We start from the raw sequence: 26,114 nt of genomic DNA on the forward strand, positions 1-26,114 counted from the left end.
CACTGCCACAGGACTGACAGTGAATGACATGATAGTCAGGCTTTTATGACTAAATAAGTAGCAAAAATTATGCTCCGGTCCTGAGAATGTCTCTAAAACTCTTCAATTATACATGACATTTCTAAATCAAATAGTTTTATGAGGGGAGGGGAGGAGAGGAAAGGAAAGGAGGGGAGGAGAGGAGAGAATCTGGTAGAGAACAATGGAGAATTTATCTGCCTAACATTATCCGTCAAGCCAAAACGATCTGTTAACAAGTCAGGATTAAAATCCCATTAGAATTCTGGCTGGGATTCAAGATGTTTTCCAGAAATGCTTACGATTCCTGACATAGTTCCAACCTGAGCTGATGGAAGTTTACTCCCTGAAAGGCTTGGAAATTTCTTTCAGACCACATCAAAACCTAATCCTGATGAATGTCCAGAAGGAAATTACCTTCAAAAGTCAAACTTCTCTTATGGTCCTAATGGGACAAATAAAACCACAACTAGAAATATTGTAGTTACTTTAGGATTTGTTCACTGGATATAAAGAGGCGTGGTCATTGTGGGGGCAATTTCTGATGCAGACATGTTATTAAATGAGCATAAATATGAATCATAATATAATTGAGCACACTGGCACTTTGGGAGCTCCAGAAAGTTTCTTCCCTATTTAAGTCTCCCTTAGCAGAGCTATTTAATGTAATTAGATCCAAGCTGTCTTTGTGCTGGACCAATTAGAAGCCTGAAATATTAAGGTGTTCATCTTTCCATCATCATGTTCTTTAAAATTCTTAGTATGTTTTGCCTCAAAATGATTTTCCAAATGTGTACTGTAGGTTGTTTAGGCCAGCACAGACAACAACTCTCATGGCTGCAGACCTTTGAGAATGGCAGTGAGGACTGAAATGAAGATGAAATTGTGTGGGATGACATTGCAGTTACAGGAAAAATCAGGATCCCTTCCTTCCTTCCTTCCTTCCTTCCTTCCTTCCTTCCTTCCTTCCTTCCTTCCTTCCTTCTTTCTTTCTTTCTTTCCTTCCCTCATTCCCTCCCTCTCTCCCATACCTCTTTCTATGTTTCCTTCTTTCCTATTTCATTCTCTTTCACTCTTCCTTCTTTTCCTTCCTTCCCTCCCTCCCTTCTTCCCTCCCTCTCTCCCATACCATGCCTGCCTGCCTCTTTCTATGTTTCCTTCTTTCCTATTTCATTCTCTTTCACTCTTCCTTCCTTTTCTTCCTCCCTTCCCACCTTTCTTCAACTCAGGCACGTAGCAGCACTTAATCATTTTACTCATTTGTTTTTATTTAATTCATTGGATTGGGAAGGCTGGCTAATTCTGAGCACTTCTGCTCTGGCATGGAAGTCCATTAGGAAAACCCCATGCTGTAGGCTAGACTGGGAAGGTGAAGAAGGACACAGCCAATCCCGGCAAGGAATTGAGCTCAATTGGAAGGCTCCTCGCATACGTATGTATTTTTAAGACTCTCTTAAAATTATGCCACAGGGTCTTTTTTTCCCCCTTGTTCAAATATATGCAAATTTCATATTTCAATTTCAGCAGGAAAATTTACTACGGCACCGTACTTGAGTAAAACAGTTCAGTTGTGATCAGTATGTGGGACTGATTGGAGTAGATTGTAAGGGCGATACTGAAATATAACTATCTTATTTTACTTGTCTCTATATTAAATGATTGTATTTTATTCCAAGGTCATTTTGAACTGTTTTTATAGGATTTTAGTAATGATTTCTGTTTGGAACTCGGTATTTTGATATGGCCTATGGGCTAATCCAGGGGTCAGCAACCCATGGCTCTGGAGCCGCATATGTGGCTCTTTCATCCCTCTGCTATGGCTCCCTGTCGCCGGTCAGCTCCACAATTGATGGGACTTTCAGTTAGGACAGGTAGAGGAAAAAGGATGCCATGCTAGGAGGAGACTCTATGGTAGGGGAACCGGATTTCCATTCAGCTCCAGAATTGAATGGGGGGGCTTCCGGTTAGGACCTTTGTGGCTCTTTGAGTGTTTACGTTTGCCGACCCCTAGGCTAATCTATAAACTAAGCTAACTGACAAGCAGGGAAATTTGGTGAGACTTTCAACCATGACTTGATGATAGAATGCATTACCTGTTTGTGCCATATACACTCCGGGTTCATCTGCAGATCGTGGCCACTGAGTTTTCACCTTCTGATCCTCTTGGGCACCATTACCTAAAAAGAGGGAGAGAACCATGAACAGCTGTGCGAGCCTCAAAGCTAAGTGGAGACCTTCTCCCCAGGGAGAGGCCTGTGCCAGTGTCTTCTCATGGTGCAACATACTATTCCAGTCCTACAGGCGTTTAATCAGCATATCAGCATCAACCACAGCAGTGTTCATGCACTTTAGCAAAAGGCACTTGAAACAATTTTCTCCCCTCCCCAACCAAGCTTTCACTGTATTTTCAAACCAGGAGGGTCCTCAGCAGTGGTGGGATTCAAAAGCTTTTACTACCAGTTCTGTGGGCGTGGCTTGGTGGGCGTGGCTTGGTGGGCGTGGCAGAATCTCCATTCCTTACCCACTCCAGGGGAAGCATACTGTAAAATCTTAATTCCCTCCACACTCCAGGGGAAGGATACTGTAAAATCCCCATTCCCTCCCCACTCCAGGGGAAGGATAGTGCAAAATCCCCATTCCCTCCCCACTCCAGGGGAAGGATACTGTAAAATCTCTGTTTCCTCCCCACTCCAGGGGAAGGATACTGTAAAATCCCCATTCCCTCCCCACTCCAGGGGAAGGATACTGTAAAATCTTAATTCCCTCCACACTCCAGGGGAAGGATACTGTAAAATCCCCATTCCCTCCCCACTCCAGGGGAAGGATAGTGCAAAATCCCCATTCCCTCCCCACTCCAGGGGAAGGATACTGTAAAATCTCTGTTTCCTCCCCACTCCAGGGGAAGGATACTGTAAAATCTTAATTCCCTCCACACTCCAGGGGAAGGATACTGTAAAATCTCCCTTCCCTCCACACTCCGGGGGAAGGATAGTGCAAAATCCCCACTCCCTCCCCACTCCAGGGGAAGGATACTGTAAAATCTCTGTTTCCTCCCCACTCCAGGGGAAGGATACTGTAAAATCTCCATTCCCTCCACACTTCAGGGGAAGGATACTGCAAAATCCCCATTCCCTCCCCACTCCAGGGGAAGGATACTGTAAAATCTCCCTTCCCTCCCCACTCCAGGGGAAGGATACTGCAAAATCTCCATTCCCACCCCACTCCAGGGGAAGGATAGTGCAAAATCCCCATTCCCTCCCCACTCCAGGGGAAGGATAGTGTAAAATCTCCATTCCATTCCCTCCCCACTCCAGGGGAAGGATAGTGCAAAATCTCCATTCCCACCCCACTCCAGGGGAAGGATAGTGTAAAATCTCCATTTCCTCCCCACTCCAGGGGAAGGATACTGTAAAATCTCCATTCCATTCCCTCCCCACTCCAGGGGAAGGATAGTGCAAAATCTCCATTCCCACCCCACTCCAGGGGAAGGATAGTGTAAAATCTCCATTTCCTCCCCACTCCAGGGGAAGGATACTGTAAAATCTCCATTCCATTCCCTCCCCACTCCAGGGGAAGGATACTGCAAAATCCTCATTTCCTCCAGATCAGCTGGGACTCAGGAGGCAGATAATAGATGGGGGTGGGGCCAGTCAGAGGTGGTATTTACCAGTTCTCCAAACTACTCAACATCTCTGCTACTGTTTCTCCAGAACTGGTCAGAACCTGCTGAATACCACTTCTTGTGCTCAGAATGGCCAGAGAAGAGAAAGGAGGGTGAAGTGGAATGGAATGGAATTGCAGAAAGCATTCCTTATATCACAGGGACATGTTAGGGTCAATTTCCATAGGACGGATGAAATGTGTCAAAGATATTATTTAAAAAATGGATCTGAGAAGAGATGTGAAGAAAAACAGCATCGTGCAAAGAGTCTCAGAGGTTTGCAATAATAGCAGATATCTGTAGCTCAGGTGTAGGATGAAGGTTCAGGCTCCCAAATTGTGGGTTGGTTTCTGAACGTTTCATTACCAGGCTGGGTATTTTCAGTAGAGCTTAGGGGACGTTAGTGTTCTTCTGTTTACAAGAGCTTCCGGTGTGGGTGTGTCGCCTGAGGTTCTGTGATGGGTCAGCTGTGAGTCGTCAGTGGGTCTTGTGATAAGGGGATTGCATCAGGTCAGGATCATTGGGAGGTGAACTGCTGGTGGAGTTCCCTGACCTGATATAATCTCCTTATCACAAGACCCATTGATGACTCACAGCTGACCCATCACAAAACCTCAGGCGACACACCCACACCGGAAGCTCTTATAAACAGAAGAACACTTGACACCCCCTAAACTCTGCTGAAGATGTTACCTAGCCTAGTAATGGAATGTTAGGAAACCAACTCACAAGCTCTGAGAACAAACCTATACCCTCACTCTCACAGATATTGTATCAGCATATGTATCAGCATAAATAGCCAGCCCTACACAACTTGGACCAAGAAGAAAGATAGAGAGGAACACTAAGGCATTTATAAGATGGGGGAGAGAGAAGGGGGAAGAGAGGGAGGGAGAGAGAGGGAGAGGGAGAAAGGGAGGGAGAGGGGAAGGAGAGGGAGGGGGAGAGAGGGAGGGAGAGAGAGAGGGAGAGGGTGGGGGAGAGGGAGGGAGAGGGAGGGGGAGAGAGGGAGGGAGGGAGAGAGAGGGGGGAGAGGGTGGGGGAGAGGGAGAGAGAGGGAAGGAGGGAGAGAGGGAGAGAGGGAGGGAGAGGGAGAAAGGGAGGGAGAGAGAGAGGGAGAGGGTGGGGGAGAGGGAGGGAGAGGGAAGGAGGGAGAGAGGGAGAGAGGGAGGGAGAGAAAGAGGAAGGGGGAGGGGGAGAGAGAAGGGAGAAGAGAGGGAGAAAGGGAGGGAGGGAGAGGGAGGGAGAGAGGGAGAGGGAGGGGGAGAGGGAGGGGGAGAGGGAGGGAGAGAGGGAGAGAGGGAGGGAGAGGGAGAGCGAGGGAGAAAGGGAGAGGGAGAAAGGGAGGGAGAGAGAGAGGGAGAGGGTGGGGGAGAGGGAGGGAGAGGGAAGGAGGGAGAGAGGGAGAGAGAGAGGGAGAGGGAGGGAGAGAAAGAGGAAGGGGGAGGGAGAGAGAGAAGGGGGAAGAGAGGGAGGGAGGGAGGGAGAGGGAGGGAGGGAGAGAGGGAGGGGGAGAGGGAGGGAGAGAGGGAGAGAGGGAGGGGGAGGGAGGGAGAGGGAGGGAGAGAAAGAGGAAGGGGGAGGGGAGAGAGAGAGGGGGGGAAGAAGGGAGTGAAGGAGAGAAAGAGGGGGGGGAGAGCAGAAAAGAATGTGTGAGTAAGCTTCCATTTTTCAACTCTGAAATTCTAAAATATCCTGTGAAACCAACTTATACGAGGATTTAGTGACAAGAATGATATTCACGGGAGTGTTTCTAAACTACCCAAATGGGTATTCAGCCAAACAACTACTTTGTATTAACACTGTAGCCTCCTGGCTAATACAAGATCGCCATGTGCTCAATAAAATCGTATTTCAAGGGGTTAGTGACATATGTTGATTTCCCCTTCATATTAGGAAATATCTAGAATGGACCGCAGCATTTTACGGCCACGTCGGGCCCTTCAGTTTCTCTGCCCTGCCCAAGTGAGGTCAAACAAAAACTGGACCTCAAATGTAAATAAGGGTATTGTGGGGACAGGAGGAGGTGCTGAGTGGGGTCTGGCTCTGCCTCTGCACTCATCCTGCACTCCTTCAGTCTGCTGGTGGCCACTGAAGGAGCGAGAGAGAAAGCGCTTTTCTGTGCCTCTACAGCGCTCAACCCTTGCCTGGAGCAGCCTAAGCAGTTGAGGTGATGGGGTTACAATATAGAATAACAGAGTTGGAAGGGATCTTGAAGGTCTTCTAGTCCAGCCCCTTTGCTCAGGCAGGAAACCCTATACTGTTTCAGACAAATGGTTATCCAACATCTTCTTAAAGACTTCCAATGTTGGGGCATTCACAACTTCTGGAGGCAAGTAGTTCCACTTGATTCATTGTTCTGACAGTCAGGAAATTTCTCCTCACTTCTAAGTTGCTTCTCCCCTTGATTAGTTTCCACCCATTTGAGGACATCAAATCAGGTTTCTTTTGTTCGGCCCCCCACAACAGTCCCAGTTTCTTATGTGGGCCTTTGGGGAAATTAATTGGTTATCCATGGTCCAGAAGGTCATAGATCATTCAGGTTTCTTTCATTTTTGCTAAAAGTGTGTGTGTGAGAGAGAGGGGGGAGGGGGAAGGGAGAGAGAGAGAGGAAGGGAGAGAGAGGGAGGGAGAGAGGGAGGGAGAGAGAGGGGGAGGGAGAGAGAGAGGGAGAGAGGGAGGGAGAGAGGGAGGGAGAGAGAGAGGGGGAGAGAGGGAGGGAGAGAGGGAGAGAGAGGGAGAGAGGGAGGGAAGGAGAGAGAGAGGGAGAGAGAGGGAGGGAGGGAGAGAGGGAGGGAGAGAGAGAGAGAGAAGGAGAGAGAGAGAGAGAGGGAGAGAGGGAGAGAGGGAAGGAGGGAGAGACTTCACACAACTGCAGGGAGCCCTGCCTTACTAAACTTTCAATCCCCCATTCCGGAGTTGTCTAGCCAAGGTTAGATTTTGCAATATCCTAACCAGAGATGCAAGGTCATGAAATGTTAGGGTCAAAATTGAGCCGTGCTGGCATAGTGGTTAGAGTGGGGTACTGCAGGCTACTTCTGCTGATCACCAGCTGCCAGCAGTTCGTCATATTGAATCTCACCAGGCTCAAGGTTGACTCAGCCTCCCATCCTTCCGAGATGGGTCAAATGAGGACCCAGATTGTTGGGGGCAAGAGGCTGACTCTGTAAATCGCTTAGAGAGGGCTGTAAAACACTGTGAAGTGGTATATAAGTCTAAGTACTATTGCTAAAATTGCTCATAAGATGCAGCTTCTGCACAGGCTTGCATGCTCTGTGCTGTGCATTAAGGGCCTTGGAGTACCTTTGCTTCTTAAATGGGTTTCTCAGCAGCTGAGGGAGGGGATCTTGTTCGGCACGTTTCTTTTTGGATCTGTTCATTTCATTTGCTGCACTTAAACAGCAAAACCTAAAATTCTCTTTACCTGCCAGTGTGGTCATTGTCCCTGAATCCTAAAAAGAACCATTTTTTTCCCTGGCATCTGATCACTGCCGGATACTTGGCAAAGGAAATCCATAACAAGGCATGCTAACAAAAGGGAAGATAGTTTCCCTTCAGAGCCATCAAGGTGGCAGCTATAAGGATGTGACTGAAGCTTTGCTTCCTTTTTTCCCCACGGACTACAGTCGTCTGCGAAGAAGAAGGAGAAGGAGAAGGAGAAGGAGAAGGAGAAGAAGAAGAAGAAGAAGAAGAAGAAGAAGAAGAAGAAGAAGAAGAAGAAGAAGAAGAAGAAGAAGAAGAAGAAGAAGAAACACTCCAATTGTGCTGTCATCACAGCAATCATCTTGACTTTTTTGACCTCCCAAGGCAGACTCTTCTGTCACTGTAGCCTGGAAAAAGCAAGTTTCCAAGAAAGCCAGTTTGAGAGCCTAGGATGCTGACTTAGAAACTAGGAGACTGTGAGTTCTAGTCCCACCTTAGGCAAGAAAGTTGGTTGGGTGAATCTGGGCCAATCACCAGGAGACTGTGAGTTCTAGTTCTGCTTTAGGAAGGAAAGCTGATTGGGTGACTTTGGGCCATTCACACTCTCTCAGCCTCTCACAGGGCTGTTGTGGGGGAAAATAGGAGGAGAGAGGAGTATTAGATAAGTTGGTCCGCTTGATTTGTTTATAAAAATAAGAAAGCAGGATATAAATATGTATATAGACAAAACCAAAATTGTGCAGTGTTCACCCCATTAAGCATCAAAGCCAGAGCAGGATGGAACCTTGGATTGTGTGCCATAAAACATATGAGCATGATGAATAGGCAGTTTCATTAAAAACTCTGCAATAGGAAATACCATCCCAAGGAAACGTAAACTGAGATCTGAAAGAGACACCTACAACAATAGAAAAGAAAGAGAGAGAGGAGGAGAGAATGAAAGGAAGATGGGGGAAGGAAGGGAGAGGTAAGGAGAGGAGGATGGAAGGGAGAGGAAGAGAAGGAGAGAGGGTAGGAAGAGGAAGAGTAGGAGTAGAAGAAAGGTAAGGGAAGAAGGAAGGGGAAGGAAAGGAGAAAGGAAGAAAGTAGAGAAGGGAGGGAGGGAGGGAGGGAGAAAAGAAAGGGGAAATAAATTGGTGTTGTAACAGGAGGAAGGGATGGTAAATAAAGCATATTATAACCTATTAAATGAAATAATAAATGTATAAGAATGACAAATGTAAAGAATAATAATTATGTGAATGTCTACTTAAAATGGTATGTAAGAGAACAAAAAATAAAAAAGAAATTCTGGAAAAAAACAACAACTCTGCAATAATATCAAAGGGCCTCAATTCTGAATCAAAACATAGCAAGGAAAACATCCAGCTCAGACTTGCAAGTATATCAATCAGTACAATGCAAGGCAGCCGAAAACCGATATCTTCGCAGCTGATTCCTGCTGTGGGAAGATGAGTTGGGAAGGGGCCATTTTGTTCCATGCAGGAATTTTCCCTGCCATGATTAATTATTAATAATTAATTATTCATAATGCCATTAGTCCCCTGCCAGCCTGACTTGCCTTCAGTGGGGAAAACAGCTGTAGGTGAACCTTGAAAAGGACCTCTGCCAAATCCACCATGAAATATAATTTGCTGCAAGTTATTTATAGCCAAGCCTTGGAAAGCCTTCCCCAAACTAATGGCCAGGATTCCCAGAATCCCCAGCTAGCTCAGGATGATGAGCAGAGGGCCCAAAGCCCAGTTACGGGGAGTTTTGCAAGAGGAAGGTTTCACTTCATTGCTTCCTCCAATGGAAAGAAATCTGGCAGGAGGTGGCAGAGGAGACAAGCGATTTTGTACAGAGACAAAGAATCAGCAGTGTGCAGTGGCAGTCAAAAAAGCCAAGGCAATTCTAAGTTGCGTTAACAGAGGGATACAATTAAGATCAAGGGAGGTACTAATACCACTCCATAAAGCCCTAGTAAGATCACACCTAAAGTACTACATCCAATTTTGGTCACCACACTATAGAAAGGATGTTGAGACTCTAGAAAAAGTGCAGAGAAGAGCAACCAGGATGATTAGGGGACTGGAGAATAAAACATCTGCAGAACGGTTGCAGGAACTGGGTATGTCTAGTTTAATGAAAAGAAGGACCAAGGGAAACATGATAGCAGTGTTCCAATATTTGAGGGGCTGCCACAGAGAGGAGGGAGTCAAGCTATTCCCCAAATCACCTGAAGGCCAGAGAAGGAATAATGGATGGAAACTGATCAGGGAAAGATTCAACCTAGAAATAAGGAGGAACTTTCTGACAGTGAGACCTATCAACCGATGGAACAAAAGTTGCCCTCAGAAGTTGTGGGGGCTTCATCACTGGAGGCTTTCAGAAAGAGATTGGACTGCCATCAGTCAGAAATAGTGTAGGGTCTCCTGCTTGAGCAGGGGGTTGGACTAGATGACCTATAAGGTCCCTTCCAACGCTGTTAATCTGTTATCTGAATTTTGATCGCATGGTCATGGGGAAACTGCAAAGGTTTGTAACTCTGAAAAATAGTCATAAATCACTTTTTTCAGTATCTTTGTAACTTTAAACGGTCACTAAATGAACTGTTGCAAGTTGACCACTACCTGTATTGAGCATGGTGATTCACTTAACAACCATGGCCAAAAAAATAATGATAAAATAGGCTGCAACTCACTTAATGATCACCTTGCTCAGCAAGGTGAAGTCATAAGTTGACTTTGAAGTCATAAGTTGAGGACTGCTTGCATACAAACAGTTGGCTTGGACTCTTGGCAAGCAGGCAGTGGTGGGTTCTGGATCCCGTTGCAACTGGTATGCTGCAACGCGGCCCAGTGTCCACCAGGTGAAGGCGTGCAGCCCGTGCGCAGTGCGTGCATGCATACTTACTACCTGCGATGCTCCAGCTGCTCGGTGGAGCATCGCGCAGGTGCCATACGCTCCATGCACGAAAGCCCCGATAGGCTCAAATAGTGGTAAGGAGAGCGGACGGGCAGGTGGGCCCTCCGGAGCCCCATACCGGAATGGTACCTGGGGCTCCCGGCAGGCACTGGTACGCCCGTACCGGGACATACCGGTTGTATCCCACCACTGCAAGCAGGGATGGGCAATTCCATCAGACTCTCCATTTAGAGCAGATATGCATATGTGGGGCATCACAAACAGAAGATACAACTCCTGTCTTCTTGGGCTGCCAATTACACGCCTCTGCCAGACAGCAGTCTTTAAAGCCCCACTGGCAGGGCAGCTCATTGGGACGCCCTCAATAGGCTATCCTATCTCCTTCAAGGGACATGGTGGCTCAGTGGCTAAGACACTGAGCTTGTCAGTCAGAAAGGTTGCAGTTCAGCAGTTCGAATCCCTAGCACTGCATAATGCAGTGACCTCCCGTTACTTGTCTCAGCTTCTGCCAACCTAGCAGTTTGAAAGCATGTAAAAATGTGAGTAGAAAAATAGGAACCACCTTTGGTGGGAAGGTAACAGCGTTTCGTGCTCCTTCGGCATTTAGTCATGCCGGCCACATGACCACGGAGACGTCTTTGGACAGCGCTGGCTCTTCGGCTTTGAAACAGAGATCAGCACCGCCCCCTAGAGTTGGGATCGACTGGCACATATGTGCAAGGGGAACCGTTACCTTTACTTTACCACCTTCAAGGTCCCAACACTTGGACAGTCAGCAATCTCTCCCTGTCTCACAAGGGGGAGGTCTGGCAGCCCCCCCCCCCAAGCTTTTTGGAAAGAGCTATTTGTTTGTTTGTTTTTCCTTCAGGCACTGGTACGCCCATTTTATTTATTTATTTGGCAGATTTATACGGCTGCCCATCTCACAGAATTTGAATCTGAGCGGTGTGCAACCACAGTGAAAATTAAACAGTATAACAATCATAAAAATGCTAAAGTACAAATAAGAATAAAAAAAAATAGAAAAACCAAGATTGCAGGAGCATATCAATCAACTTGTATAACACAACCTTGGACAAGACATGCAAGGTTGCAGCCCAGAATAGAATTTATAGCTGAATGAATGTTGTGGATAGATCAGATTGTGACCAAGGGGATGATCTGATCTGATTATTTTGTGAAATATTTAGATCTTGCAAGACTCTGTATTAATTTTGCCCCTTTTTTTACTATCTGATTATGCGTTACAATTTGATGTTTATTTGACTGATCAATGAACAATAAATTGAAATTGAAACTGGTAAGTGGAGGGATCTAGAATACAAATTATCTTAGTTTGGAAAGCCTCAGCCTATATTGATCCTAGTCCAGGGGTGGGATTCAAATAATTTAACAACCGGTTCTCTGCCCTAATGATTTCTTCCAGCAATCAGTTCACCAAACTGCTCAGAAACTTAACAACCGTTTCTCCCGAAGTGGTATGAACCGGCCAAATCCCTCCAATGTCCCAGTCCAATGATGCCGAACCTTTTTCTTATGATGTGCCAAAATTGTGTGCATGTGCACTATTCTCACACGCACCCGTGTCCACACCAATTCAATCCTCCCACCCACCTGCACATGGACACGTGACTCTCCCTGCACATGGACACACAACCCCTCCCCATGCTCCGGGGGCTTTCCTTTCAGAGTCCGAAAACAGCCTCCCCCAGGCCCCCAAAGGCCCTCTGGAAGCTGGAGACGGATCATTTCTGAACTTCCGGTTGGCCCATTGGAGGCATTTTTTGTCCTCCCCAGGAAAGCCTTCGGAGGCAGGGGAAGGCAAAAAATAGGCCCAAGTTTGTTCCTGAACTTCTGGTTTGCCCGTTAGGCCTGTTTTTCACTTTCCTCGGCCTCCTGAACCCTGGGGTGGGCAAAAACGGCCTCCCCCAGCTCTCTGAAAGGCCAAAAATCAGCTGGCCAGTGTGCGCATGCACACCGGAGCTGACTGCTGGCATGCCAACAAATATGGCTCCACATGCCACCTGTGGCACGCATGCCATAGGTTCGCCATCACGGTCCTAGTCCAAGTCTAAATTCAGGACTAGTTGAGGCACGAGACTGCACTAAGCAGTAACTATTATTTCCTCTCTTTTTCAAAGGGGGGAAGGGGCAGCTCTCAACTGTGAAAAGAGAGCAAGGTCCCTTAGATAATTGCATATCCTTTCTTATGAAGGAATATTGAATATTGAAGCACCCTCGCCCACTAAAGTTAATTCAAACAGCAAAGTAAACAATAAACCAGAATAAGAGAAAGAGAGAGGAAGAAAGACTTGTTTCACATTAAACATTTTACCTGGTCACTGAATTGCACTGGTTTTGCACAAGAAGTTAAATCACAAAGCCACCAAATGGCCTGCATTCACACAACATCCTGAATTTACCAGATAACCAACCACATGTGATCCTGTGGAGAATGGAAAAGAATGGAAGGAGGAGTAGACAGAAGCAATCAGGAATCAGAAAACACATTAGTTGATGCTTCAGCTCGAAAGTATCTAAGGAAGTATTTCAGATGATTCAAAAACATTCCTCCTTAATCCAATCATTAAAAATTAGCTTGGGAAATCCCCTGGATAGGTTACAAGATTCTGCATGTACCCCAACTGGTGTTAAACACACTGGAGTAGTTTTTCATCTTTTGATCTTGCCCACTATTTGGGGGTAGACATCAAGGTAAAATCTAACCAGGTTAAGCCTGTTGTGTAAATATGACCAATCTTTAACTGATTTGGGTATGTCTGAATGCAGTGATCGTGAAGCAGATAGGTAGGCATTCACTGTCCCTATTATCTTTCCACCAGCCACTCTCTGCCAGCAAAAAAGGCAAGTGAAGATTAAATAAATACACGTTGGAGGAGCGTCATCAGCGTATAACCTCTTTCTTGGCTTCCTCTCCATAGGTAATTAGCATAAGATGGAAACACAGCCTATAAGCAGAACCTGCTCACCACATCATAAAGCAGAGTTATACTTCTTCGCCTGCACATGGTTGTCTAGCTCAGCAGCAGCGTGTCCTTCTTCATCCTCCCCCACCTCTAACATGCACTTAACAGATTGCTACAGTGAGATGTCACAAATTTATGGCACAGCTCACAAAAAATAACAAGAGATCCATCAAGAGCACTTTGCGTGAAATTAACAGGAAAGTCTAAGAGCACGACAAAGATGCACACTCAGCTGTAAGCCTAAAAGGGGGAAGGGGGAGAAGAACCTTGGTGCTTTTCCCAGTTTAGAGTCTACTGTAGAAAAAGAAGTTCTCTTCACTCAAGTTCTCAGCTCAACAACATCCTGTAGTCGAGATCAGGGATGGACCAAGATCACAAAGTCATGGAAAAAAAACAATCCAGTGTTGCTTGGAAGGTTCCATTTTTAACCTGCAGTATTCCCACTTGATCACTTCTTAGAACAGCTGGATTGGGTCTTTCAGGAGAAAAGAGAATAATCTGGGGAAAAACAGAATTCCCCAAAGGCAGAATAGTGGGTTTTATCGGCAACTGATTCTGGATATATAAACAAAGAAGGTCCTATCATTGAAGAAACTCTGTGCCCAAATATGCACGTGATGCAAAACTGTAAGATGTCAAATTCATACCGAGTCAATACCCTCTCAAGCACAGCAAACCAACCTGAATGGAAATCAGAAAGAGCACTGAGCGGAGATACAAAGGGTCTTCTCATGCTAACCAGTGAGTTATGATTTTCCCTCTGGACAGCAACTCCTTGGATTTTCAATGTTCTCCAATGTTCTCATGGATAAGCAACATGTCTTTTTAATCTCCTTGACACCTACTAGGATCTTTTCCCCATTCACTTAGGAAAATAATTCTAAATGAGAAACTGCAGTGCTCCCAAGTAAAACTACCCATTGAGGCTTCATAGTTGTCTTAATAATAATGGTCTTGAGCAGTGTTTCTCAAACTTGGAGACTTTAAGTCCTGTGGACTTCAACTCCAAGAATTCCCCAGCCAGCTATGCTGGCTGGGGGATTCTGGGAGTTGAAGTCCACAGGACTTAAAGTCGCCAAGTTTGAGAAACACTGGTCTTGAGTGACGGTCTTTGAGGAAAGCATGCAAAGATAAACTGAGTAGAGGGTTTATCTATTCAGACAGGCCCTTGGCTAAAGAGGTAAAGGTAAAGGTTCCCCTCGCACATATGTGCTAGTGGTTCCCGACTCTAGGGGGCAGTGCTCATCCCAATTTCAAAACCGAAGAGACAACGCTGTCCGAAGATGTCTCTGTGGTCATGTGGCCGGCATGATTTAACGCCAAAGGCGCACGGAACGCTGTTATCTTCCCACCAAAGGTGGTTCCTATTTTTCTACTTGCATTTTTTATGTGCTTTTGAACTGCTGGGCTGGCAGAACCTGGGACAAGTAACAGGAGCTCACTCTTTTACGTGGCGCTAGGGATTTGAACTGCTGAAATGCCGATCTTTCTGATCAACAAGCTCAGTGTCTTAGCCATTGAGCCACTGCGTTCCTTTCTGGTAACATGCTGGTTACCAAGCTCCTACATCATGGTCATGTGACTGAGGAGATGCTGCAACAGCTCTAAGTGTGAAGACTGGTCATCGGTAGCTTTTTCAGCATTGTAACTTTGAACAGTCACTAAACAAATGGTTGTAAGTCAAGGACAGCCTCTACCAGGTTAGGTAATCTCCTCAGTGCAGGGGAAAGTAGAACTTAAATGCTAGTTTGGATGTCACTACAGCAAGGTAGGTTCACAACTGGATCGCTGATCACACTCAAAGTGTCAGCATTAATGGATCTACACTGAGCTGCTAAGTAAATAGCCATTGGGTTTCCACTGGCATCAGTCTTGGGGACAGTATTATTCAACATTTTATTAATGATCAAGATAATGGGATTCATGGGTTGCTTGCCAAATTTATGGATAGCAGAGAGAGCTCTAGCTAACATCCAGGATGAAAGAATGAAATTGCCATTGAAACTGGACAAGTTGGAAGACTGAGTGGAAAGAAACGAGATGTCCTTCAATAGAGCAGAAAAATGCAGAGCCCACATACTGCCAGATGCAAGGAACCAGAAAACAACACCAGGAGCTGATCAGAATTGTATCTTTATTGCTGCTTGTCTATAGGCAGGAATCTCACCAAACTAAAACACTCACTACACAGTTACTAGATAAATACTGCAAAGTTTGAGGGGAAGTCTCTTTTCAGACATTTCCTCCCCATCAGTGATTCAAAGCTACCCAGCCTTTTCACATACAAGTTGGGAGGAGTCAGAAATACTACACTGAAAAACTTGAGGGTGGGTCATTAAAAACAATCTAAACATAAGCCAGAAATGTGAGACAGTTACTCACAGGGCTAACACACCAAGTTGCATTAGGAGCAGCACTGTAGCAAAATCAGGTGAAATACTTGTTCCTCTCTTTACTCTGCACTGGTGCTACCATATTTGGAGGTACACCTTCCTGAAGCATATAACATTAGTTAGAGCAAGTCCAGAGGAGGCAACTAAGATATGAAGACAGACTGAAGGAATTGAGGGGTGGAGATTTTCAGGGTGGAGAAAGGATGATGGAGAAGAGACTTGATAGCAGTATTCAGGTATCCAAACAAGTGCCTGTCAGCCTTATCAGGTAGACTAGAGCGGATACATGAGCAAATGAGCTAAGTCTACTGTCAGGGTTCCAAATAGCATCCAAAAGTAAATCAGAGTCCAAGGCAAAGTATTGGTCAAAGTTCCAATTTATTAAGAGAACCATGTTGGCACATCTGGGAAAACATGAATCTGAAAACTTCCTGGTTTCCCCCACCTAATTGAATGTTCAAAATCTTGCCTCACACCCACAAGTCCATCCCATGGTCCAGTCTTCCACTGCTATGCTGGCAGTTCCACCCATCCAGTTTCGGCCAGGTGCAGAGACAAAGGATGACCTTGGCTTTCTAGAAAGAATGTTATTATGGCTACTAACAAAATCTTGCAAGTCTGAAAGTATAATTCTCCCATTTCCTTTAGAACTCGAGAACTTAGGAAGGGTTTATTCTCAGCCTCTTGTCTCATTCATTATCTGGATATGTTATCTTTTATCTAACCGTTCCCTAGGTCCAGTCTCCCAGAGTCATTTCCCCATGCCATTATTATATAAGGAAGATAATCAGCAACTGTCTATGGAGATTCTCAGTCATCCCGGTCACGGTTGTCCCAAATATGCTTTTTTTCAGGCAGCAGCTAGACATTCTTGTTTTTTTTGTTTAAAGATGTTTCACTTCTCATTCAAGAAGCTTCTTCAGCTCTGACTGGATGGTGGGGAATGGAAGGATTTATACTCCTTGCAGACAGCTGGTTATTTGCATCCTTTTAGAGAGTTGTTGAGGCCACTTGGAGGTTTATCTATGTCCTCAGGGTCACCTGACTATGGTGGCTCAGTGGCTAAAACACTGAGCTTGTTGATCAGAAAGGTTGGCAGTTCAGTGGTTCAAATCCCTAGTACAGGTCTCCTGTGTGAGCAGGGGGTTGGACTAGAGGACCTCCAAAGTCACTTCCAACTCTGTTACTGTTACACCTGAGAGGTGCAAACCTCTCCACATCCACATTTGCACCACTCAGTTGACCCTGATGACACAGATAAAAGGAGGGAAATGGCCATCTGTCTACAAGGAGTCAAACATCCCTACCATCCAGTCAGAGCTGAAGAAGCTTCTTGGATGAGAAGTGAAAAATCTTCAAAGAAAAACAAGAAAGCCCAGTTGCCTTTTGAAAAAAAAGCACCTTTGGGATCATCAAATGATGCTGATTTCCAATGCCACAAAAACTAGGATCAGAGACAACAGATACATGTCGCAGTATTTACATTTCATTTCAACATAAGGAAAACTGGTTGAGACTAAGATCTGTACAATGTTGGTTAAGTTAAAGGTAAACTTATGGAGATTGTGGTTCTTCATCTCTGAACATTATTTTAAGTAGGGCTGGAAAGTTACCTCTTATAGATGGTTTCATTGGTTTTCTTACTAATGGCTCAGCGGTTAAGACCAGTGGTGGGATTCATTTTTTTTTACTACCGGTTTTGTGGGTGTGGCTTTGTGGGCATGGCAGGGGGAGGATACTGCAAAATCCCCATTCCCTCTTCATCCCAATAACCTGCTTTCCAGCTTCATTCTCCTGTTTAGGGCAAGAAAAGAAGATCAGCTGGGAAACAGCGGGGGCAGGGCCAGCCTATTTGCCAGTTCTCCGAACTACTCAAAATTCCCACTACTATCAGAACTGGCTGAATACCATCTCTGGTTAAGACACTGGACTTGTCAGCTGAAAAGTCGACAGCCCAGATTTGAGACCCGAGCACCATGCAACGGCATGAGCTCTCGGTACTCACCCCAGCTCCTGCCCACCTAGCAGTTTGAAAGCATGCAAGTGTGATTAGACAAATAGGTAACACTTTGGTGGAAAGTAACAGCGCTCTGTGTTTTGCTGCATGCTCCATGCAGTGGTGTGATGTCATGCTAACCACATGACTGCGGAAATATCTTTGGACAGCTCTGGCTCAATGCCCTAGAAACGGAGATGAGCTACGACTAGCGGAGTAAAATCCACAGAGACTACGTTCTCTTTTTACTCATTACAGAGAGCTGGGCTACATGATCCTTAAGGTCCCTCTCGACTGTATAATTCCATGATGATCCCTTCATCCTTTTTGTAAAGAATCTTGGCAGGATGGCGAAAGCATCGCCTCGCTCCACTTTTACTGTAGAAAGAAAATGGCCTTTATCTAGTGGCGACTTCTTAAATTCTAACCACTTACAAAACCCTACGGCGTCGAAAATTGCATTTCTGCTTTTTGCAGAGATGAACTGTCACTTCTTGGCATGGTTAAAGCAACCAAACTATTTCCACACATTTCTGACTACTTACTCTGTGAAAGTCTGTTGATTGCCTTGCTCCGTTCAAAAGGTGTCAACACTATTACATGTTTATGGAGCTTGAAAGGGCTTCAGGCTAAACTATCCCAAAGATACCTAGAGTGCTTTTAGTATTGTGTATGGCTCCACAGATAAAGCCCCCCCCCCCCCCCCGCATTCTTATCTATTGGTGCCTATTCATCAGGATGAAAGAGAAATGTCTTTATTTGCTTTAGAAATGTCTTTCAGAGGGAAAGAAAAAAGAGACTTTGGGAAACAATCTTGTGGATGATGAAGCAATTGTGCATAAAAATGTACAAGTGCAGGTGGGTTGGAGCACAATAGAGCCAAATTTGGTGTTATCTTCCACCCAGATCTCTATTTCTGAATCAGTCAAGGAAAGACAATAGTACTCTAAGAGAAAGAAAGATATAAGAAGATCCTAGAAAGAGTGCAGAGAAGAAGAACAAAAGCTAAGGGGTCTGGGGGCTAAATCATGCAATGAACAAGGTTGAAATGCAGTATCAACTCTTAACTCTAACAAGGATTTGATACAGACAGGCCACAATTCCTTTCTTATAACAGCTATAACAACGGCACCCTCTTAGCACTGATGATGTTACCTGGCTGGGTAATGAAATGCCTGAAAGAAAACAACCTCAGAGGGCACCAAGGAATCCACAGTTCAACCCTCAGCTGCAAATATTCTCTTCTGTCAATGCAGAGGTATGAGGCAGGGCCTTCTTGAGAGCTGCTCCAAAATCAAAAACTTTGAAACGCCCACCCACTGAGACCCTGACAGCTCCATTTACCACTGTCAGCCACCAGCAGATAAAAAAATTATTTTTATTTAGACACAGCTCTGGTATTTCGGTAATCCTGCTGCTCTTGTGTGCTTTAAGCTAGTGGAAGCTGGTACCATTAAGATTTTATGTGTTGTGCTTTATTGGATGAGGTTTCCTGATAGCCTTGCTATTTTATCAGGCTTTTATTGTTAACTCTCTTGAGTGCTATTTTTTTCTAGTGCAAGGGCAAGGTATGACCTTAATAAATAGCAAACAAATTCCAGGATGCTTTGCATAGAAAACTGGGATAGGCAGGCAGCTGCTCAAACCATATTTTGTCACTCAGGGAACCCTCCTAAAATTGTGCCTCTAAAACTTGTCTGGCACACTGCCAAACAACAGCTGTGTGATTTCTCACTGATTTTCCAAAACTAACAAACAAAACATACACTGAGGAGCCACTAGTGTACTGAGTTTTGACAAGAAACTGAAAAAAATAAACAAGGAAACTGGCAGTATTTGCTTTGAGAAGACCAAACTGGGACTAGGATTATGGTAGCTCCTTCCAAGCACCTGGGTGGAAAAATGTCATAGAGAAGACATTCAAGAGCTGTTTTCTATCGTTCCAGGGTGTAAATCCAGAATAATGGGCTTAAATTAAAGAAAGGGCATTCTGGTTGCATAATGGAAAACAATTTTGAACAGCAGGCCAGTGGTGAAACCAATCACCCAGAGAAGTGGTGGTCTCTCTTTTGTCAGATGTGCCCAGGCAGATGGCATCTTTCTGGGATGCTTTCAAGTGGATTCCTGCACAGAGTAAGAGGCTGGGTGTGGAGTGGCATGGTGGCCTAGGGATAAAGATGCTCACCTCCCACTCAGTTGAGAGTTCAATATTAGGTAGCAGCAAATTTTTCTCTCCTAGGGCACAAAGAAAAAAATTATCTGCTGTGAACCTCACATAGGTGTCACGAAGGACATCTGGCCAGAAAACACTCATCCAGTTGTCCTGAAACTACCCCAAATAAAAACTAAAGGCAAAGGTTCCCCTGGCATATATGTGCTAGTCGTTCCCGACTCTAGGGAGTGGTGTTCATCTCTGTTTCAAAGCTGAAGAGCCAGCATTGTCTGAAGACGTCTCTGTGGTCATGTGGCCAGCATGACTAAATGCCGAAGGCGCAAGGAACGCTGTTACCTTCCCACCAAAGGTGGTCCCTATTTGTCTACTTGCATTTTTATGTGCTTTTTTAACTGCTAGATTGACAGAAGCTGGGACAAGTAACCGGAGCTCACTCCGTTACGCGGCACGAGGGATTTGAACCGCTGAACTGCTGACCTTTCTGATCGACAAGCTCAGCCACTGAGCCACCTACTACAGGGTCATAAAAAAGGGAGGATAAAAAGGGAGTAAGAGGCTGGATTTGATGGTCTCAAAAATCCCTCTCAGGTCTAAGTAAGTTGGATACAGCTGGAAGAATAAATCAAGCAAGCAAGCAAGCCATCTTCCAACATCACTAAAAACCAGCAAAAACTTTGCTATCTGTTTCTCTACCTGCTAGGAAATGATCCATCCGGATAGAAAAAAAAAAGGGCTGTAGCCGGTTGATAAGGCCTCTTGTAGAAGGATCTCCAAGCAGAAACTTGGCTGGGTCAAAGACCAGCAGAGATAGGATAAAAGGTTGGAGGCTGAAAGGCAGGAACCTTGGCAGTGATTCCATTTCAGGAAGACCACATTCCCACCCTAGAAGTTCAAAACCCCTGGCTTCAAAATCTGTAATAATCCATCTCTGGGTTATGTAATAAACAGGCACATTAAAAAAAGGAAAAGCCCGGTTCACGGAAGGGATTCTTCGTTTGACTTTCTGTCTGGGAAAGACTGTAATGTGATCCTGGCTTCTTCAGGTTGCTTGTAACTGTAAACACCGGAAGAGCCATGCGGCTCTCTCTGCGGAGGTAATGGGAGCCAGGCGGTGTCACCCAATGATCGACATAAGGAAAAATGAGCTGTGATGAAAGGAAATGAGCCAGGAGAAGAGCAACAGAGGGTCATCCCAGAGGCTGAAGGATCTATTAGGAAGGGAGCAAAGCGCCAAGGGAGTAGCGCTGGACCACAACAACTTAATCAGGCAATGCTTGGTAGCAAAGAATAAAGTAAGGTGACCAGATTTTAACATTGGTAAAGCGGGACACTATTGACCGGGGGGCGGGGGGGGGGGTTCTTGATTAAAAATTTGGTTTATATCCTTGCACCCCTAACCCTTTAGGGAAAAAACCCCAGGGGTATTCAAACCTGACTTCAACTCCCAGAATTCCTCCTCCAGTCATGTTGTGGTGACATCATCTGCGTGGATCTGCTCCATCTTTGGTTTTTTTCACCGGGGGCAGGGCTGCCGCTGAAGATGCCGACGAGCCCCTGCCGCCACCAGAATAACTGCTGCCTCCTCCTCCTCCTCCTCCTCCTCCAACAGCACCACCACATTTGCTGCCTGGTGCTGCGGCTGAGGTGAAGCTGCCAAAGCTCCCGCTGGCACCTCTGCTCGTGGCGGCGGCGGCGGCGCCACCGCCTCCGCTCGGAGCACCTGAGCTCGGCCCCGCATTAGCCCTGCTGCCTCCTCCTCCTCCGCCATGCTTTTGAGAAGCCATGAGCTGCTTTTTTCCTGCTCCCACCGTCCTACTGGCTCCCGCAGCCTCATGGCTCCTCAAAAGCACATCAGAGGAGGAGGGGGCAGGGGTAACGCGGGGCCCAGCTCAGGTGCTCCAAGCGGAGGGGGAGGCATGCTGCCATGGGCAGGGGCGCAAGCGGGAGCTTTGGCGGCTTCACCTTAGCCGCAGCATCGGGCAGCAAATGTGGTGGTGCTGTTGGAGGAGGAAGAGGAGGCGGCAGCAGCAGCAGTTATTCTAGTGGTGGTGGGGGCTTTGGAGGTTCACTTCAGCCGCAGCACCAGGCACAAGCGGCTAGGACTGGCTGCCCACAAAGGACCTCCCCAGGCTTGCTTTGCTGAACACGGGGCGACTGACAATAGTTTGAGTGGGTGCGGCCAGCGCAAGCTACTGTCAGTCGCCTCGTGCTCATCAAAACAAGTCCAGAGAGGTCCTTTGCGGAGGGCCAGTTCTAGCCACCTGCAAAGAACCTCCCCTGCTTCCAGAGCCTGTGACAGTAGAAATCACTGTGCAACAGTTGCAAACTGCTGCGCGGTGTTTTCTTGCCACGTGCGAGGCCGCGTAGCCGCACACCTTAGAGGGAACATTGATCATGGCTAAATAGCCACATGGCCGCCTAAAACCATATATTCCCTTCCCGTTCTCCCGCCATTCCCTAGCTTGTTGTGCATTCTTTGCAAAAATTGGGACTTTTTAAAAATGCTGCGGAATGCGGGACAAAATGTTAAAAATTGGGACTGTCCCACCAAAAGCGGGACATCTGGTCACCTTAGAATAAAGTCAACAGGAGGAAGGTACTGCAGCTTCACACCTTTGTCCACAATTGCTGACCCAGCTCAGAAATTCAGGACTCCAGAATAATCTACCCAACAGAATTTTGTTGACAAACACCCAGCCTGTTCTCAAGAAAGGAGGGGATAAATCTGCGATGGCAAACCTATGGAACATGTGCCACAGGTGGCACGGGGAGCCATATCTGTTGGCATGCAGATATGCTCGCACTGACCAGCTAGTTTTTGGCCTTCCGGAGGGCCGGGGTAGGCCATTTTCACCCTCCCCAGGCTTCAGGAAAGCCTCTGGAGCTTAGGGAGGGTGAAAAATGGGCCCAACAGGCCTACTGGAAGTTCAGAAATGATCTGTTTCCAGCTTCCAGAGGGCCTCCAGGAGGCCAGGAGAGGCTGTTTTCACCCTCCCCAGGCTTCAGGAAAGTCTCTGGAGCCTGGAGAGGGTGAAAAACAGCCCCAAAAGACCTAGTTTGTTTCTGAACTTCTGGTAGGCCCATTGGGCCCATTTTCCGTCCTCCCCAGGCTCTGGAGGCTTTGTGGGAAAACCCGAATCTGAAGACTTCCCAGTTTTTCCCATCCAGTTGAAAGTTCAAGATCCTGCCCCCACACCCACAAGTCCACCACATGGTCCAATTTTCCACTGACATGATGGCAGTTCCACCCGTCCAGTTCTGATCAGGTATAGAGGCTCACAGACAAAGGATGACCTTGGCTTTCTAGAAAGAATTCTGTTATGGCTACATAGCATCTAACTCTATACAATCCCCCCTCCCATTTTCCCACAATAGAAAAGGCATAGTAGAATAATAGAAAATGTGGCAGGCCAAATATCCAAAAGACAAGATGGCTGCAGGCCTGACAGATTCATTTATTCCACATAATACCTTCATCTTAAATGAATTTAGGTTCAGGAAGCCAGAAGAACGAGGGCAATGATCAAGTTTTCTCCAACCTGTTGCCTTCTGTATTGGACTGAAGTTCTCAGAATCCTTTTTTTCTATGGCTAGGACTTCTGGGAAGGAGCTGAAGTCCTAGCAAACCCACAGGATACCAATTTGGGAAAGGTACCTAAGAAGAATCCCTGATGTAATTAGAAAGCTTAGCTGTGAATATTATTTCTTGGTACTCCTTCCACCCTTTTGCAAGACTGACCTACTTTAAAGACCATTTGTAATAAATAGCAAAATAAAATATAATGACTGAAGAAGCGAGACCCCTGTGGTGTTGTGGTTAAAAAAAAGTCTGCATATAAAAATGGTAAGCTTCCAGATGGATTTTAATTTCTGCTGCGTGCTCAAAACCATCTTCTCTTCCAAGACAAGTGGAGGTGCGGTTGATGTAGTTAATAATGCTCCAATTTTACAGGAACACTGGTTGCCACACTCCAAAGGGGCTGATGCAGCTAGGAGTCTGGTCTAGTATAGCCTTTATTTTCATCGTACAAAATAAATAAAATGAAATTGGTTAGTCTAATCTAGTCTAGTTGAATATTATACTCTTAAATGTCCGAAATATGGGGTATTTAAAAAGATGGAAAACCAGCAAGGCAAACACCCAGCTCCAAGGACTGAGGAAACTCCCTTAATGCCTTTAGAACCTAGGGATAACATGATACCGTATTTTTCAGAGTATAAGACGCACAGGAGTATAAGACCCACCAAAATTTTGAAGAAGCAAATTTTTTAAAAAAAGTTTTTTGCACTCTGCAGACCTCCCAAACCCTCTGTATGGCTCATTTTTTTGTGAAAAATGGGGCATGCAGAGAGTTCAAGAGGCCTGCAAAGTGCTCCTGGGGGCTGGGGGGCAGAAATGAGCAAAAAGGGGGCCCTTTTTCATGAAAATGGGCCCATTGTTTTGCCCAAAAAGGGCATGTATAGCATTTAGGAGGCTTGTAGAGTGCTCCTGGGGATTGGGGGGGGGGCAATAATAAGCAAAAAAATGCCTGTTTTTCGCAAAAAAACGGCCTGTTTATCACTCATTTTTGCCCTCCCTGGCCCTCAGCACCACTTTGCAGCCCTCCCAAACCATCTGCACGTCCATTTTTGTGAAGGGACCGGGGTTTCCAGGGGCCAAAAATGCTGTATTCGATGTATAAGACACCTCCAGATTTTCACCTCTTTTGGGGGGGAAAAGGTGCGTTTTATATTCCACAAAATACAGTAAATGAAGATGTTCCCCAGAAAGTCCAAAGAGGAGATGTACTGCTATGTGGGAAGGACCTTGAGAAACAGGGCAACAAGAAGATGCAGCCATGAGAATAGCCAGATAAAAGGCAGCTTAGCTTGCAGCAGGAATGCGGGTGGGGCAAGAAGCTCAGAGGATGGAGTGGGGACTCCCCCTGAGGGATGGAGTGTCTTCCAGAGGAGAAGGAAAAGGCAACTCAGTTCAGATAGCATGGATGAGAGAAAGAGGGTGAAGACAGCCCCTGCCTAATAGTTCACAGAGTATATTGTAGATACAGATAGTAGAGTTTTCAGTCTGGCTGAAACACTAAACACTAAGAACTCAGCTTGGAAAATCTGCCCCATGTCATTCTTATTGAGCCGTGGTGGCGCAGTGGTTAGAAAGCAGTACTGCAGGCTACTTCTGCTGACTGTGGGCAGTTCAAATCTCACCAGGCTCAAGGAAGTGTAGCCAGGGGACCTAATTCTACTTTATTTTAAGGTTACATTAACAGAGGTCAAGAGGTCCACTTGATTTGAAGGCCTCCAAGGTTGTCAGGACTGGTTGCCAATTGCAATTAATAGGGCAATGGAAGGACAAAATCACTAAATCCAGCCCAAGGGTTCTTATGAACTAGGCTTAGTATGAGAGATCATGAAGAGGCGGAGAAAGGAAAAAGTCCAATAAACAATGAAGTGACAGAGGGCAGATGTGTTGGTATTTATCTCATAAATGGCAGCTCATCTCAGTTAATAAGAAACGGGAAGAAACACTTCCGATAATTTGGAGAGAAATCAACCTGTATGAACTCTCTGAAAATTAGGGCTGGAAATACCCCTTACAGCTTCCGAGGTGCTCTATTTACCCACAGACTAGCAAGGTCTTACTTTCTCAAACATCTGGAGTGGGGAGGCTTTGTTTCATCTTTGTCTTTCTTTGTCTGGACCCAGGTGTTTTCGGAGTCCAATGAAGATTTTTCAGTCTTCCCAAATCCTAAAAAAGACCTGGAGGTCATGGAGTCATAAGGGCAACACTCAGGAAATGGAGGTGATCAAGATATTATTGAGAAGGAGTGGGCTAGGTTAACAGATTAATGGATTAACAGAGATGGAAGAGGCTTTATAGATCATCTAGTCCAACCTCCCGCTCAAGCAGGAGACCCTACACCATTTCTGACAGATGGCAGTCCAGTCTCTTCTTGAAAGTCTCAAGTGATGAAGCCCCCACAACTTCCGAAGGCAACTTCTGTTCCATGGGTTGATTGTTCCCACTGTCAGAAAGTTCCTCCTTATTTCTAGGTTGAATCTCTCCTTGGTCAGTTTCAATCCATTGTTCCTTGTCTGGCCTTCGGGTGCTTTGAAAAATAGCTTGACCCCCTCCTCTTTGTGACAGTCCCTCAAATATCAGAACACTGCTATCATCTCCTCTGATTCTAAGGGATCAGCTAAACATCTGGACAATGAATAAAAGGAGGGATGATTCACTTCACTTGGCCAAACAGGTTGCTGTTTACCTTCAGAAACTCCTGTGACTGAGTATAGGAAGAGATTCTACTATTTTAACTAGAAATAGAATACATTTATGAGAAGTTGAACAGCGATGACCAGAGAAATTGCTTCTCTGTGATGCGGCTGGACCTATGGAGAAGACTGCAGAAGACTCAGTTAGTTTCAATGTTACCAACTTTCCAGAAACAGTTGAAGATGGAGTTTTCCAGAGGGTGTTTGGGGACTGTTTGATGATTTTTTGTATATTTTTTTTATTATGGGTGTTATTGTCTTTTTGTCAGCTGCCAAGAGACTAATT

The 26,114-nt window shown here is 45.7% G+C and overlaps 1 protein-coding gene across 5 annotated transcripts in view; it reads right to left on the reverse strand.

The window, feature by feature from the left end:
- Window positions 1–26,114, reverse strand: part of ADGRB2 (adhesion G protein-coupled receptor B2) — a 335,460-nt gene that overhangs the window by 197,484 nt on the left and 111,862 nt on the right. For all 5 annotated transcript variants that reach the window (XM_081961837.1, XM_081961838.1, XM_081961839.1 and 2 more), the window contains exon 3: window positions 2,112–2,195. In XM_081961837.1, the coding sequence (XP_081817963.1) occupies window positions 2,112–2,195 (84 nt within the window). The remainder of the gene's footprint in view (window positions 1–2,111; window positions 2,196–26,114) is intronic.

This window comes from Natrix helvetica (assembly GCF_964273705.1).
Source record: "Natrix helvetica genome assembly, chromosome: 9".
Taxonomy (NCBI): Eukaryota; Metazoa; Chordata; class Lepidosauria; order Squamata; family Natricidae; genus Natrix; species Natrix helvetica.